At 49.2% G+C, this 13,505-nt stretch overlaps 1 protein-coding gene across 9 annotated transcripts in view; it reads right to left on the bottom strand.

Moving 5' to 3' along the window:
• The window catches only part of NCAM1 (neural cell adhesion molecule 1), a 392,974-nt gene extending 379,682 nt beyond the window's left edge, over positions 1–13,292 (bottom strand). For 2 of the 9 annotated variants that reach the window (XM_040326003.1, XM_040326004.1), the window contains exon 1: positions 12,768–13,292. In XM_040326003.1, coding sequence (XP_040181937.1) covers positions 12,768–12,819 — 52 coding nt within the window. In that variant the 5' untranslated portion in view covers positions 12,820–13,292. The remainder of the gene's footprint in view (positions 1–12,767) is intronic. The other 7 variants (XM_040326005.1, XM_040326006.1, XM_040326007.1 and 4 more) reach the window with 5 other exon arrangements.
• Positions 13,293–13,505: the final 213 nt, after the last annotated feature.

Genomic DNA, 13,505 nt, shown 5'->3' with positions numbered 1-13,505 from the left:
ACAAAATCATCACAGCAATCGAAAGCAACCACAGAGACATGCATCAGGCTGTCTGGAGAATTGTCAAGCAACTTGCCCTGCTATCAGCTCATTGACCACAGCTTTTCTGCTGGGTGGGGTATATTATTGCTGGTGGGCTGCAGTGGATCTATTTAACTGCTTTTCTTGTTATAATTAACAAGTTCCATACAAATTAATAAGTACCACAAATGTTACATGCTTTCTTGTTCTCTAAAAGTGGTGGTCCTGGGAGGTGGAACCATGGAATGGTGCTCAGAGGTGGGTAGAGGGTGGAACCTACGCACGCGCATGCTCAGAATCACGTCGAATTTACTCCCTAAGATACGCTGGCTTAATGCCTGTGACGTGAACGTAACCTACGCCCAGCCCCATTTACGTACGACTTACGTAAACGACATAAAAATCTACGCGTGTTCCGACGTCCATACTTTGCATTACCTGCGCCTCATATAGCAGGGGTAACATTACGCCGGACGTAAGCCTTACGTAAACGGCGTAGCTAAATCCGACGGGCGCAAGTACGTTCGTGAATCGGCGTATCTAGGTCATTTGCATATTTGACACGTAAATCTACGGAAGCACCCCTTGCGGCCAGCGTAAATATGCACCCAAGATACGACGGCGTACGGCAACTTACGTTGGTCGGCTGAAGCCATATTTCAGGCGTATCTAGTGTTAGGAATCAGGCGCATAGATACGACGGCTGGATCTGAACTTGCCTGTAAAGTTGTGGCATCTACGCCAGCGTAAGTGTTCTCTGAATCCCGGACTAAGCCTTTTTCTGACTTGTTGCCTACAAGTTAAAATCTGTATTTTTTCATTAGAAAATTACTTAGAACGCCCTAAAATGGCGGTCTTTCAAACGCAATTTTTGGGTAAAAAATACACGTCAGTGAATTAAACAAAAAAACTAAACAGTAAAATTATCCCAATTTTTTTGTATAATGTGAAAGATGATGATAAGCTGAGAATCGTGAGCTTTATTCTAAGCAACAAAAAAAAAACGTGATTCTCATTTTACCCAGAATCTTGCAGCTCTATCACATGGCATTTATGTTATTGCAACACTATATCATATTTTGTTTGTTTTGATTCTTTTATTTATGTATTTCATCACTGTTTATAGTGTGGCTCTTTTTTGATATATATTATGGTTAGTGTTTTTGTTTTGCATTTCCATTGAAGTTATGTCAAAAGCATCAAACCAGATCAACACATCTTAGCGCAAAAAGGCATCGTGATACGTGTCAGTGAGCGTTGATGTGCATTATGAAGCATGTTGACATCCAATACAAAGTGGGCAGTACTGCACCCAAACGAGACCTATTCAGATTATTAGGTCCGTGACGCAACTGTGCGCAATGCACACGGTTGTTGTATGGTTGAAATTTTCAGGGTTAAAACAAACAATAAGAAGGCAACTGCCTGTCAAAGCCCTTTGAAAAGCAATCCGCCATGGATCGCTTTTCAGGGGAGCAGCAAGGCCTGGCACATGTGAGAATGATCCATTAAAGCTTGGTCTAGTTTGGCCCAATGAGGATATGTGTATCTTACACTTGAGGAAGTTGACAATTGCTGTAGTCATTTCCAGTACTACAGTGAAAGTCGACATCTTCCACTTCCTGTGCCTCGTGGCTTCCCTTCTGCAAGCTGAACACAGGGAGTCGCCCACTGCTGCCATTTACAGAACACCTTGGCCCAGATTCAAGTAGCAATTGCGCCTGTGTAACCATAGGTTACACAGCGCAATTGCTTACTTGCCCCGGCGTTACGAATGCTCCTGATTCAGGAACATCGTAACGCCGACTGCAGCCTAAAATCTGCGTGGCATAAGGCTCTTATGCCACGCATATCTAGGCTGCATTCTTGGGGGCGTTCCCATTGTGGTCAGCGTATAGTATGCAAATTGCATACTAACACCGATTCACAATGTTGCGCGAGCCATGCGTACGCAATTTACGTTGTTTCCGTACGGCGTGTTCAGCGTAAGGCTGCCCCTTCTGATAGCAGGGGCAGCCAATGCTAAAGTATACCCGTCGTTCCCGCGTCGCGACGTTCGAATTTTACGTAATTTGCGTAAGTGATTCGTGAATGGCGCTGGACGCCATTCACGTTCACTTTAAAGCAAATGACGTCCTTGCGACGTCATTTGCCGCAATGCACGTCGGGAAAGTTTCCCGACGGAGCATGCGCTCTACGCTCGGCGCGGGAGCGCGCCTAATTTAAATGATTCCCGACCCCTACGGGATCATTTACATTAGGCGCCCTTACGCAGGGCAAGTTTACACAGCGCACACGCAATTTACGGAGCTACTGCTCCGTGAATCGCGGGTAGCGCAGTAAATTTGCGGGGGCGCAGGGCAAAAACGATGCCCTGCGCCTCCGTAAATAAGGGGCAAATCTACCTGAATCCGGGCCCTTGTTTTTTTATGAATATAAGCCATTCTCTGATTGGATGAGGTGGAGGGGAAAGGCGAAATCACAACCTCCACCTTGTCCAATTAGCGAATGGGAAAAAGTCAACCGAACCCCAGATACAACCTATCAGCTGCAGTCACTGTTTGGGTATCCTGGCCAGCTGTCAGAATACAAAAGCTGGCAAAGAGAGACCCTGTTTAGTGTGGAGGGGGGAGGGGGATATTTACAGGTGAGGTGAGGTGAAGAACAAACACAAGTAATGTTTCCACAATGCAGTGGTGTGAATAGGACACATAAGGGACTGACTTGCTCGGTTGAGGGTCTATTAGTGAGTGATGGTGGGGGTGTTTCGGGAAAGTTTGCTCCCGTTGAATCCGGCCGAACTTGGCAGAAAGGTGGCGGTGGGCACCTTTGAGGGGCTTGGGCTGCTACTTCTGGTTACGGCCTCAAGGTTTTTTTCCGCATAAACTTGTGAGGGTAGGTAAGAGGAGCGCCCAAAATGGTGTGTCTGTGACACTGCGATCGGGGGGATGGGTGTGGTATTCTCCGGCGGTGGCAGCACATAGGAGACAAGGCAGTTTGCCGTCTAGTGCGGTGGGACTGCCCTGGAATAGCCACCTTCACTGTCCAGGGATGAGACCAGACTTTGGTGGCCATTGCTTCCTGCTGTCTCATCACATTGGATAGTAAGAACCATTACACACGATGTCTGCCCACTCCCACTAATCTATGTCCACTATCTCCACTATCTCAGATATTTGTGTTTCATCATCTGAAAAGGGAAGTCATGGAAAATGAATATCGGAATTTGCATAAAAGAACTGTGGGCCTGTACATTTTGGCCCAGATTCTCGTAGAATAGCGTAAAACTGGGCGGGCGTAACGTATCTGATTTACGTTACGCCGCCGCCAGTTTTTCAGGCAAGTGCTTTATTCACAAAGAACTTGCCTGTAAAGTTGTGGCGGCGTAGCGTAAATCACTCGCCTAATTCAAATTAGGCGGGTAGGGGGCGTGTAGCATTTAATTTAAGCGCGTTCCCGCACTGAACGTACTGCGCATGTGCCGTCCGTAAAATATCCCAGGGTGCATTGCTCCAAATGACGTCGCTAGGACGTCATTGGTTTCGACGTGAACGTAAATGGCGTCCAGCCCCATTCACGGACGACTTACACAAACAACGTAAATTTATACATTTCGACGCGGGAACGACGGCCATACTTAACATTGATTGCGCCTCATATACCCAGGGGCAACTTTACGCCGAGACAAGCCTAACGTAAACGTCGTAACTTTACTGCGTCGGCCGCGCGTACGTTCGGGAATTCGCGTATCTAGCTAATTTGCATACTCGCCGGGGAAAACGAAGGAGGTGACACCTAGCGGACAAAAAAAAAATTGCATTTAAGATCCGACGGTGTAAGAGCCTTACGCCTGTCGGATCTAATGGATATCTATGCGTAACTGATTCTATGAATCAGTCGCATAGATACGACGGCAAAGATTAGGACTTACGACGGCGTACATGGTGTTGCGCCGTTGTAAGCCCTTTGAGAATCTGGGCCACTGTGCCTCTAAAGTTTACTGGAATTGTTGCCATGGCCAACACCAGCGATTCCACCTCTATAGGTCCCTCTTCAGGTTTAATTTATAGAAAACGTGTTCCGTGTATGATGTCATCTGTACATAAATATCCTCAGTGGATCTACTGATAGATATAGATAGATAGAGAGATAGATAGATAGATAGATAGATAGATAGATAGATAGATAGATAGATAGATAGATAGATAGATAGATAGATAGATAGATAGATAGATAGATAGATAGATAGATATGGCTATGGTACCATGTAGAATACAATGACTGGCAGTTTGTAATAATCAGGGAAAAAGACAATTTAAATCAACTTCCAGCCGGCATTGATTTGTTTTCTTCTTAAAATAAAACCCAGGGGAAGCAGGGAACGGCTCGCTGTGTCTGAGCCTATTTCTTAACAACTCCCCACAGACTGAATGTAGCAGGTGCTGGTAGACTCATCTCCATCCCCCTCTACATCAACTGATTGGGGGGAGGAGCGAGCAAGGGGAATAGACAGAGCCAGAGAGAGAAAATGGGGAGAGGGGGGAGGAGAGAGAGAGAGTAAGAAAAAAAAGAAACATGGTGAGAAATGAGAGGAGAAAAAGAGAGATGAAGAGAAAGAGAGTGTAGGAATAAATGATGGAGAGAGGTGAAAAAGGGAGAGAGAGAGAGACTGAGACAGAGGAGGAGAAAAAGGAGAGCGAGAGAGGAAGACGAGAGAGAGCAAAAAGAGAGGGAAGGAGAGGAAGAGGAGGAAGAGAGAGAGTTGGGGGAGGGAGGAGAGAGGGAAGGAAAGAGACAGGAGAGGGGGGGGGGGAAGAGGGAGAGGAGAGAGGGGGAAAGAGAGAGAGGGAGAGAGAAAAAGAAAGAGAGGAGAGAGGGGGGTTGAAGAGAGGGGTAGAGAGGGAGGGAGAGAAGAAGAGAAAGAGAGGAAAGAGAGAGAGAGGGAAGGAGAGAGAAAGAAAAAGAGAGACAGTGAGAAAAAGAGAGAGGAGAAAAATTAGAGAAGGGAGAGAGGGGGGATAAAGAGAGAGAGAGATGAAAAAAATGATGAAGAGAGGAGAAAAAAGGGAGAGAATGAGACAGAGGAGGAGAGAGGGGAGAAGGAGGGAGAGAGTAAGCGGAAGAGAAAGAGGGAAGGATAGAGGGGAAAGAGGGAGAAGAAGACGAGAGAGAGGTGAGGAGAGAGGAAGAGAGAAAAGAGAGAGGGAAGGAGAAAGAGAGAGGTGGGGAGAGAGGAAGAGAGAAAAGAGAGAGGGAAGGAGAGGGGGGGGAGAAAGAGAGAGATGGGGAGAGAGGAAGAAAGAAAAGAGAGAGGGAAGGAGAAAGAGAGAGGTGGGGAGAGAGGAAGAGAGAAAAGAGAGAGGGAAGGAGAGGGGGGGGGAGAAAGAGAGAGATGGGGAGAGAGGAAGAGAGAAAAGAGAGAGGGAAGGAGGGATAGAGGAGGGAGAGAGAGGGTGGAGGGAGAGAAGAGAGAGGGAAGGAAAGAGACAGGAGAGAGAGGGGGAAGAGAGAGAGAGAGAAGGGGAAGAAGAGAGAGGGGAAGGGAGAGAGAAAGGGAGAGAGGAAAAGAGAGAGAGAGAGAGAGAGAGAGGGGGGCAGAAGAGAGAGGAGAGAGAGCAGGTGCTGGGAGACTCATTCCACCCCCCCCCCCTCTACATCAACTGATTGGGGGGAGGAGTGAACAAGGGGAATAGACAAAGCCAGAGAGAGAGAAAGGAAGAAAGGAGAGAAGGGGAAATGGAAGAGGAGAGAGAGAGAGAGAGAGAGAGAGAGAGAGAGAGAGAGAGAGAGAGAGGGAAGAGAGAGGAAGAGAGCGAGAGAGGAGAGAGGGGGAGAGAAAGGGGGAGAGGAGAGAGGGAGAGAAAGAGAGGAGAGAGGGGGACAGAAGAGAGAGCAAGAGGAGAGAGATGAAGAGAGAGTGGAAGAGCGGGAGGGAGGAAGAGAAAGAGAGGAAAGAGAGAGAGGAAGAGAGGGAGGAGAGAGACAGGAAAGAGAGAGAGAGGAAGGAGAGAGCAAGAGGGAGAGAAAGGGGAAAGAGAGAGAGGAAGAGAGGGGAAAGAGAGAGAAAAGAGAGAGCAAGAGGGAGAGGAGAGAAAGACAGGAGAGAGGGGGAAGAAAAAAACGAGTAAGATGGGGGAGAGAAGGGGAAGAGAGAGGAGGAGACAGGAGAAAGGGGAAAGAGAGAAAGGAAGATAGAGAGAAGGATAGGAGAGAGAGAAAGGAAGAGAGAGGGAGCGAAATTAGGAGAGTGACGGGGAGAAAGAGAGAGATAGAGAGAGAAAGCAAAGAGAGAGAAAGGAGAGGAAGAGAGAGAGTGAGTGGGGAATAGTGAGGAAAGTGGAGAGAATAGAGAGAGGGATAGGAGGGGGAGGTTGTAAAGGGAGATGGAGTGGCAGAAAAAGGGATAGAAGGAGGAAATATAAAGAAAGGGGGGTGGGGTGGCAATGAAAATGGCAGGTGTAGAATGTAGTGAATCTCCCCCTATATGTTGCAGAGAATAATAGCCCCCTGTATACAGTGAATAAATATATGCCCAGGTACCCCATTACACCTTGTAATCAGTGTCACCCCGTGTACAGAGGACGCCCCCCTGTTCCTGCAGAGGGGTTACAGAAAGAAACCGCAATCTGCCTGACTTATAAATCAGTTGTGAAAAGCTGAGGAGATGATGACATTGTTGTGTGGGGGTGGCTGGTTGTGGTGGGGGAGCAGAAGGTCACCGCCATTGTGACAGACAATGCCCCCGCCCTCTATGAACACATGAATGGCTCGACGTCATACATCAATGTAACCAGGACACTCATTTATTTCCCACCACAATCTTATTTATTGGCACCACACATAATTGGCTCCACATCAGGCCAGTAAACACACACTCTGCCATGTTGTTGTGTACATTGTCTATGCACTTTGTTCTGTATAAACAGCCACGGTTATCATTCAGGATTGGAGGCCATAGTCCCTGATGTGTGATATCTGAGGGGAGAAGAGGGCAGGGTGGGGCTGGGTGAGGTAATGTCCCCCCAGCATAGCTCTATGGAGGTGAGTCGGAGGATAGTCTGTGTGGCGAGAACGCTGCTCTGGGAATAAATAATTTCCCGCCCATGGGGACGGCTCCTGATTGGACCGGGAGCTCGGGGCACCGTGAGCGCGCTCAGCCTCCACCCTGAGGGCGCGCCGCAGAGAACCTGCCAGACGCCAGAGAGCGGACCCCACAGCCACGCTGATCATCACAACGTATCGTCACATGTACTCCCATAACGATATTGTCCCCCTTCACACCGCACACCACACCTACTATGCTAGAACTATACCGCACTATATGTACAACGGCGCTGCACCGTTATATTTGTGAATGTGCCAGGAGGAAGAGGACATCTCCACCATCACTACACAGCACTGCCAGGGGAGAACTTCATCCCTCCATCACTACACAGCACTGCCAGGGGAGGACTTCATCCCTCCATCACCACATAGAACTCCATCACAACACAGCACTGCCAGGGAGGACTTCATCCCTCCATCACCACACAGCACTGCCAGGGGAGGACTTCATCCCTCCACCACATAGAACTCCATCACCACACAGCACTGCCAGGGGAGGACACCATCCCTCCACCACATAGAACTCCATCACCACACCGCACTGCCAGGGGAGGACACCATCCCTCCACCACATAGAACTCCATCACTACACAGCACTGCCAGGGGAGGACACCATCCCTCCACCACATAGAACTCCATCACTACACAGCACTGCCAGGGGAGGACTTCATCCCTCCATCACCACATAGAACTCCATCACTACACAGCACTGCCAGGGGAGGACACCATCCCTCCACCACATAGAACTCCATCACTACACAGCACTGCCAGGGGAGGACACCATCCCTCCACCACATAGAACTCCATCACTACACAGCACTGCCAGGGGAGGACTTCATCCCTCCATCACCACATAGAACTCCATCACTACACAGCACTGCCAGGGGAGGACACCATCCCTCCATCACATAGAACTCCATCACCACACAGCACTGCCAGGGGAGGACTTCATCCCTCCACCACCACATAGAACTCCATTACTACACAGCACTGCCAGGGGAGGACACCATCCCTCCATCACATAGAACTCCATCACCACACAGCACTGCCAGGGGAGGACTTCATCCCTCCATCACCACACAGCACTGCCAGGGGAGGACTTCATCCCTCCATCACCACACAGCACTGCCAGGGGAGGACACCATCCCTCCACCACATAGAACTCCATCACTACACAGCACTGCCAGGGGAGGACTTCATCCCTCCATCACCACACAGCACTGCCAGGGGAGGACTTCATCCCTCCACCACCACATAGAACTCCATTACTACACAGCACTGCCAGGGGAGGACACCATCCCTCCACCACATAGAACTCCATCACCACACAGCACTGCCAGGGGAGGACTTCATCCCTCCATCACCACACAGCACTGCCAGGGGAGGACTTCATCCCTCCATCACCACACAGCACTGCCAGGGGAGGACTTCATCCCTCCATCACCACATAGAACTCCATCACAACACAGCACTGCCAGGGAGGACTTCATCCCTCCATCACCACACAGCACTGCCAGGGGAGGACTTCATTCCTCCATCACCACACAGCACTGCCAGGGGAGGACTTCATCCCTCCACCACCACATAGCACTGCCAGGGAGGACTTCATCCCTCCATCACCACATAGAACTCCATCACAACACAGCACTGCCAGGGAGGACTTCATCCCTCCATCACCACACAGCACTGCCAGGGGAGGACTTCATCCCTCCATCACCACACAGCACTGCCAGGGGAGGACATCATCCCTCCACCACATAGAACTCCATCACCACACAGCACTGCCAGGGGAGGACATCATCCCTCCACCACATAGAACTCCATCACCACACAGCACTGCCAGGGGAGGACACCATCCCTCCACCACATAGAACTCCATCACCACACAGCACTGCCAGGGGAGGACATCATCCCTCCACCACATAGAACTCCATCACCACACCGCACTGCCAGGGGAGGACACCATCCCTCCACCACCACATAGAACTCCATCACCACACAGCACTGCCAGGAGAGGACTTCATCCCTCCACCACATAGAACTCCATCACCACACAGCACTGCCAGGGGAGGACACCATCCCTCCACTGCCACATAGAACTCCATCACCACACAGCACTGCCAGGGGAGGACACCATCCCTCCACTGCCACATAGAACTCCATCACCACACAGCACTGCCAGGGGAGGACTTCATCCCTCCACCACATAGAACTCCATCACCACACAGCACTGCCAGGGGAGGACATCATCCCTCCACCACATAGAACTCCATCACCACACAGCACTGCCAGGGGAGGACATCATCCCTCCTCCACATAGAACTCCATCACCACACAGCACTGCCAGGGGAGGACACCATCCCTCCACCACATAGAACTCCATCACCACACAGCACTGCCAGGGGAGGACTTCATCCCTCCACCACATAGAACTCCATCACCACACAGCACTGCCAGGGGAGGACACCATCCCTCCACCACCACATATAACTCCATCACCACACAGCACTGCCAGGGGAGGACACCATCCCTCCATCACCTCACAGCACTGCCATGGGGAGGACTTCATCCCTCCACCACCACATATAACTCCATCACCACACAGCACTGCCATGGGGGCATCATCCCTCAGCACTGCCATGGAAGGACACCCCCTTCCACCACCACACACACCATGAGGAGTACACAGTGACAGCAATCCCCTATATGTGAGGAATCCAGGAGAACATCCTCATACATCACGTCTCTACATGGATCTGTGCACTACATGGCCTGAGAGGAACCATCACTGGGGGGGGGGGGGGGGGGGGTAGTAATGTCTGCTGAGGAGAGGGAGAAGAGGAAAGAGAGAAATAGAGGAGATAGATTAAAGGGAAATAGGAGAGAGATAGAGAGGAGAAATAGAAGATTATAGGAGATAGATGGAGAGAGAAGTGGAGAGTGTGAATGAGAGGAGAGAAAAAGGTGGAGATGCTGAGAAATAGAGGGAGACAGAAGGAGAGAGAGATGGAAGAAATAGAGGGGAGAAGATGGAAGGAAGAGAGAGATAGGAGAAATGAGAGGGAAGAAATAGAAGAGGGAGATAGGGGATGGATGGAGGAAGAGAGAAATGGAGAGGGAGAGAGACGATAGAAGAGATGGGGGGGGGTAGATTGGGAGGGTGAAGGAGAGGGAAAGCTAGAGATTCTGTTAGAAAGAAGGGGGATAGGGAGAGAGATTGAGGAGAGGGAGAGAGATGGAGGAGAGGGAGAGAGATGGAGGAGAGAAGGGAGGAAAAGAGATGGAGGAGAGAAGGGAGGGAGAGAGAAGGGAGAGAGATGGAGGAGAGAAGAGAGGGAGAGAGATGAAGGAGAGGAAGAAATAGAGAGGAGAAGGTGGAAGAGAGAGAGAGAGAAAGGAAAGAGGGAAGGGGGAGATAGATAGAGTGCTAATATCTATACTGCAGAGATGGGAGAGGAGAGAAGGGGGGGGGGGGGGGTTGAAGGGAGAGGAGATGAGGACGGGAGGATTGTTGGGGGGGGGGGTGTAAATGTCTACTAAGAGGCATCTCAGCAGCAGCTTCAGCACTGTAGTAGTCAATGATCGCGATAGATAGATAGATAGATAGATAGATAGATAGATAGATAGATAGATAGATAGAAGAAGAGTGTACCGGTTTCCATTGGAGCAGTACACAAATCAGACTAATACATATGTATAGAGAAGAGATGACATGTCTATGGGGGCGGCCAGTGATCACACTATATTATTCACATAGAGAAAATGTCCGTGTCTATGGGGTACCATAGTCATCACCTTCACCATCATCGTCATCCTCCTCCCTGCACACAGTGACACTTCCCCTATAGAGGTACACCTGACACTGCCTAGAAAAGATCCCAGCAGAGGATGGATGGATGGGAGGTGGATGGATGGATGGGAGGTGGATGGATGGATGGATGGATGGGAGGGAGGTGGATGGATGTGAGGGAGGTGGATGGATGGGAGGTGGATGGATGGAAGGGAGGTGGATGGATGGATGGGAGGGAGGTGGATGGATGGATGGATGGATGGGAGGTGGATGGATGGGTGGGGTGGGAGGTGGATGGGGTGGGAGGTGGATGGATGGATGGGGTGGGAGGTGGATGGATGGATGGGAGGTGGATGGATGGGCGGTGGATGGATGGGCGGTGGATGGATGGGAGGTGGATGGGGTGGGGTGGGGTTTGGTGAGTCATCTCCATCCTCTGGTTCTCTGGGTACCATGACTATCTCTTACCACCAACGTGCCATTCGCGGATCATACAGTATAATAGGGATGGAAAGGTCTGCACCGCACAATGCATGCCATGGTGGTAGGATCAGATCTTTGAATGGCACATCGCACAGATCAGATCTGAATCGATGAGATCAGATGTCCAGACATGCAAGGCAGGACGTGGAGATGAAAGTTCCCCAGGTTAGGGATGTAGAATCAGAGAAGAGCCCCCCCCCCCCCCTCCTATGTACAAATCACGTTCGGCATACACAATAACGAGAAAGCCTCTGATTGAATGGCAGTGAATTGCCGGGCACTGACCGATACAGGTCTATAGAGGATGTCTGTGGATCAGGATGATACATAGCGATGTTGTTGTGCTGCATAGATTGGCATTAATCAGCCATTGGTGGGAAATGACACCTCCTCATCCACAGAGTAGGGCTAAAACAAAAGGGAGAAGCAGCCCCATCCCCTCCACCGCTTCCAGCATCTGATACAATGAATTCATCACAACAAGAAACACATCAGCGCCGGATACACAAGCTAAAACAAAGCAATCTATAGATCACAACAAAGCGCCGAGTATAGGAACACTCATCCTTCTACAGATCTCCTCCTATTATAGATCTCATCCTATTATAGATCTCATCTCTCTATAGATCTCATATCTCTATAGATCTCCTCCTTATACAGATCTCATCATATTATAGATCTCATCCTCCTATAGATCTCCTCCTTCTTTAGATCTCATCCTCCTATAGATCTCCTCCTTCTATAGATCTCATCCTATTATAGATCTCATCTCTCTATAGATCTCATCTCTCTATAGATCTCCTCCTTCTATAGGTCTCATCCTTCTATAGATCTCCTCCTTCTATAGATCTCATCCTATTATAGATCTCATCTCTCTATAGATCTCATCTCTCTATAGATCTCCTCCTTCTACAGATCTCATCCTATTATAGATCTCATCCTCCTATAGATCTCCTCCTTCTATAGATCTCATTCTATTATAGATCTCATCTCTCTATAGATCTCATCCTCCTATAGATCTCCTCCTTCTATAGATCTCATCCTATTATAGATCTCATCTCTCTATAGATCTCCTCCTTCTATAGATCCCATCTCTCTACAGATCTCACCCTTCTATAGATCTCATCTCACTACAGATCCCATCCTTCTACAGATCCCATTCTTCTGCAGATCCCATCCTTCTATAGATCTCACCATTCTACAGATCTCACCCTTCTATAGATCTCACCTTTCTATAGATCTCCTCCTTCTACAGATCTCACCCTTCTATAGATCTCACCCTTCTATAGATCTCACCCTTCTGTAGATCTCACCCTCCACTGAGCACAACAAACAAACATCAGCAAATGGATAAAACAGAAGGAAATACCTGCAGCTCCGAGGAAACATAAAGTCCAGATGAGATCCTTAGTGTGCAGCATTGTAAGTCTGCAGAGCCAGGAATTCCTCCTGCTGCTCCTGTATCAATGATGGGCTCCAAAGATGATCCGAGGCGTTTAAGATCCCCTTTTGTTGCAAATGCTGGATTTGGTGCAATGGTGGTAAAATGGGGTCTTGATTGATTTTGTTTCCTCTTTTTTCCCCTTTTTTTGTTTTTCAGATTGAGTGTTTTTCGCAAAGAAAAAATAATTCTTTATATTCGAGTGGATTGCCAGCTGCTCAGTAAGCTGTGTGCAGGCACTGATCAGAGAATGAGTGACAGTCTGAGCCTCAGCACACCCCCAGCAAGCAGACCTGATCAATGCGCCCAGCCACAAACTCCAAGTTAGTGTCTGGATAAGAGAAAGAGAGAGAGAGAGAGCAACACCAGTATCCCTCCGCAGCCTCTGTACAAATATTACTGAGCATCCACCAAGCTCAGGGAGAGAGAGAGAGGGGGAGACTGGCGAAGATAGCAGGAGGCAGCTGTGTGCAAAAGATGGCATGGACTTCTACACCAGACCCAGCCCCTTTGTGGAGAGGACTCCAGCAGGATCTGATCATCACTGCAAATAAATAGAGATGGCCTTTTGTTTACACAGGATTTTAGTGAATGGAGATTTTTTTTTTTTTAATGGAGCTTTTAGATTTATCACCAGAAATACGTTTTTAATTACTTTCTTACTGG

The sequence above is a fragment of the Rana temporaria genome, chromosome 10 (assembly GCF_905171775.1).
Source record: "Rana temporaria chromosome 10, aRanTem1.1, whole genome shotgun sequence".
Taxonomy (NCBI): Eukaryota; Metazoa; Chordata; class Amphibia; order Anura; family Ranidae; genus Rana; species Rana temporaria.
Note: the sequence above shows the minus strand (reverse complement) of the source record. Positions and strands in the feature narration are given on the sequence as shown.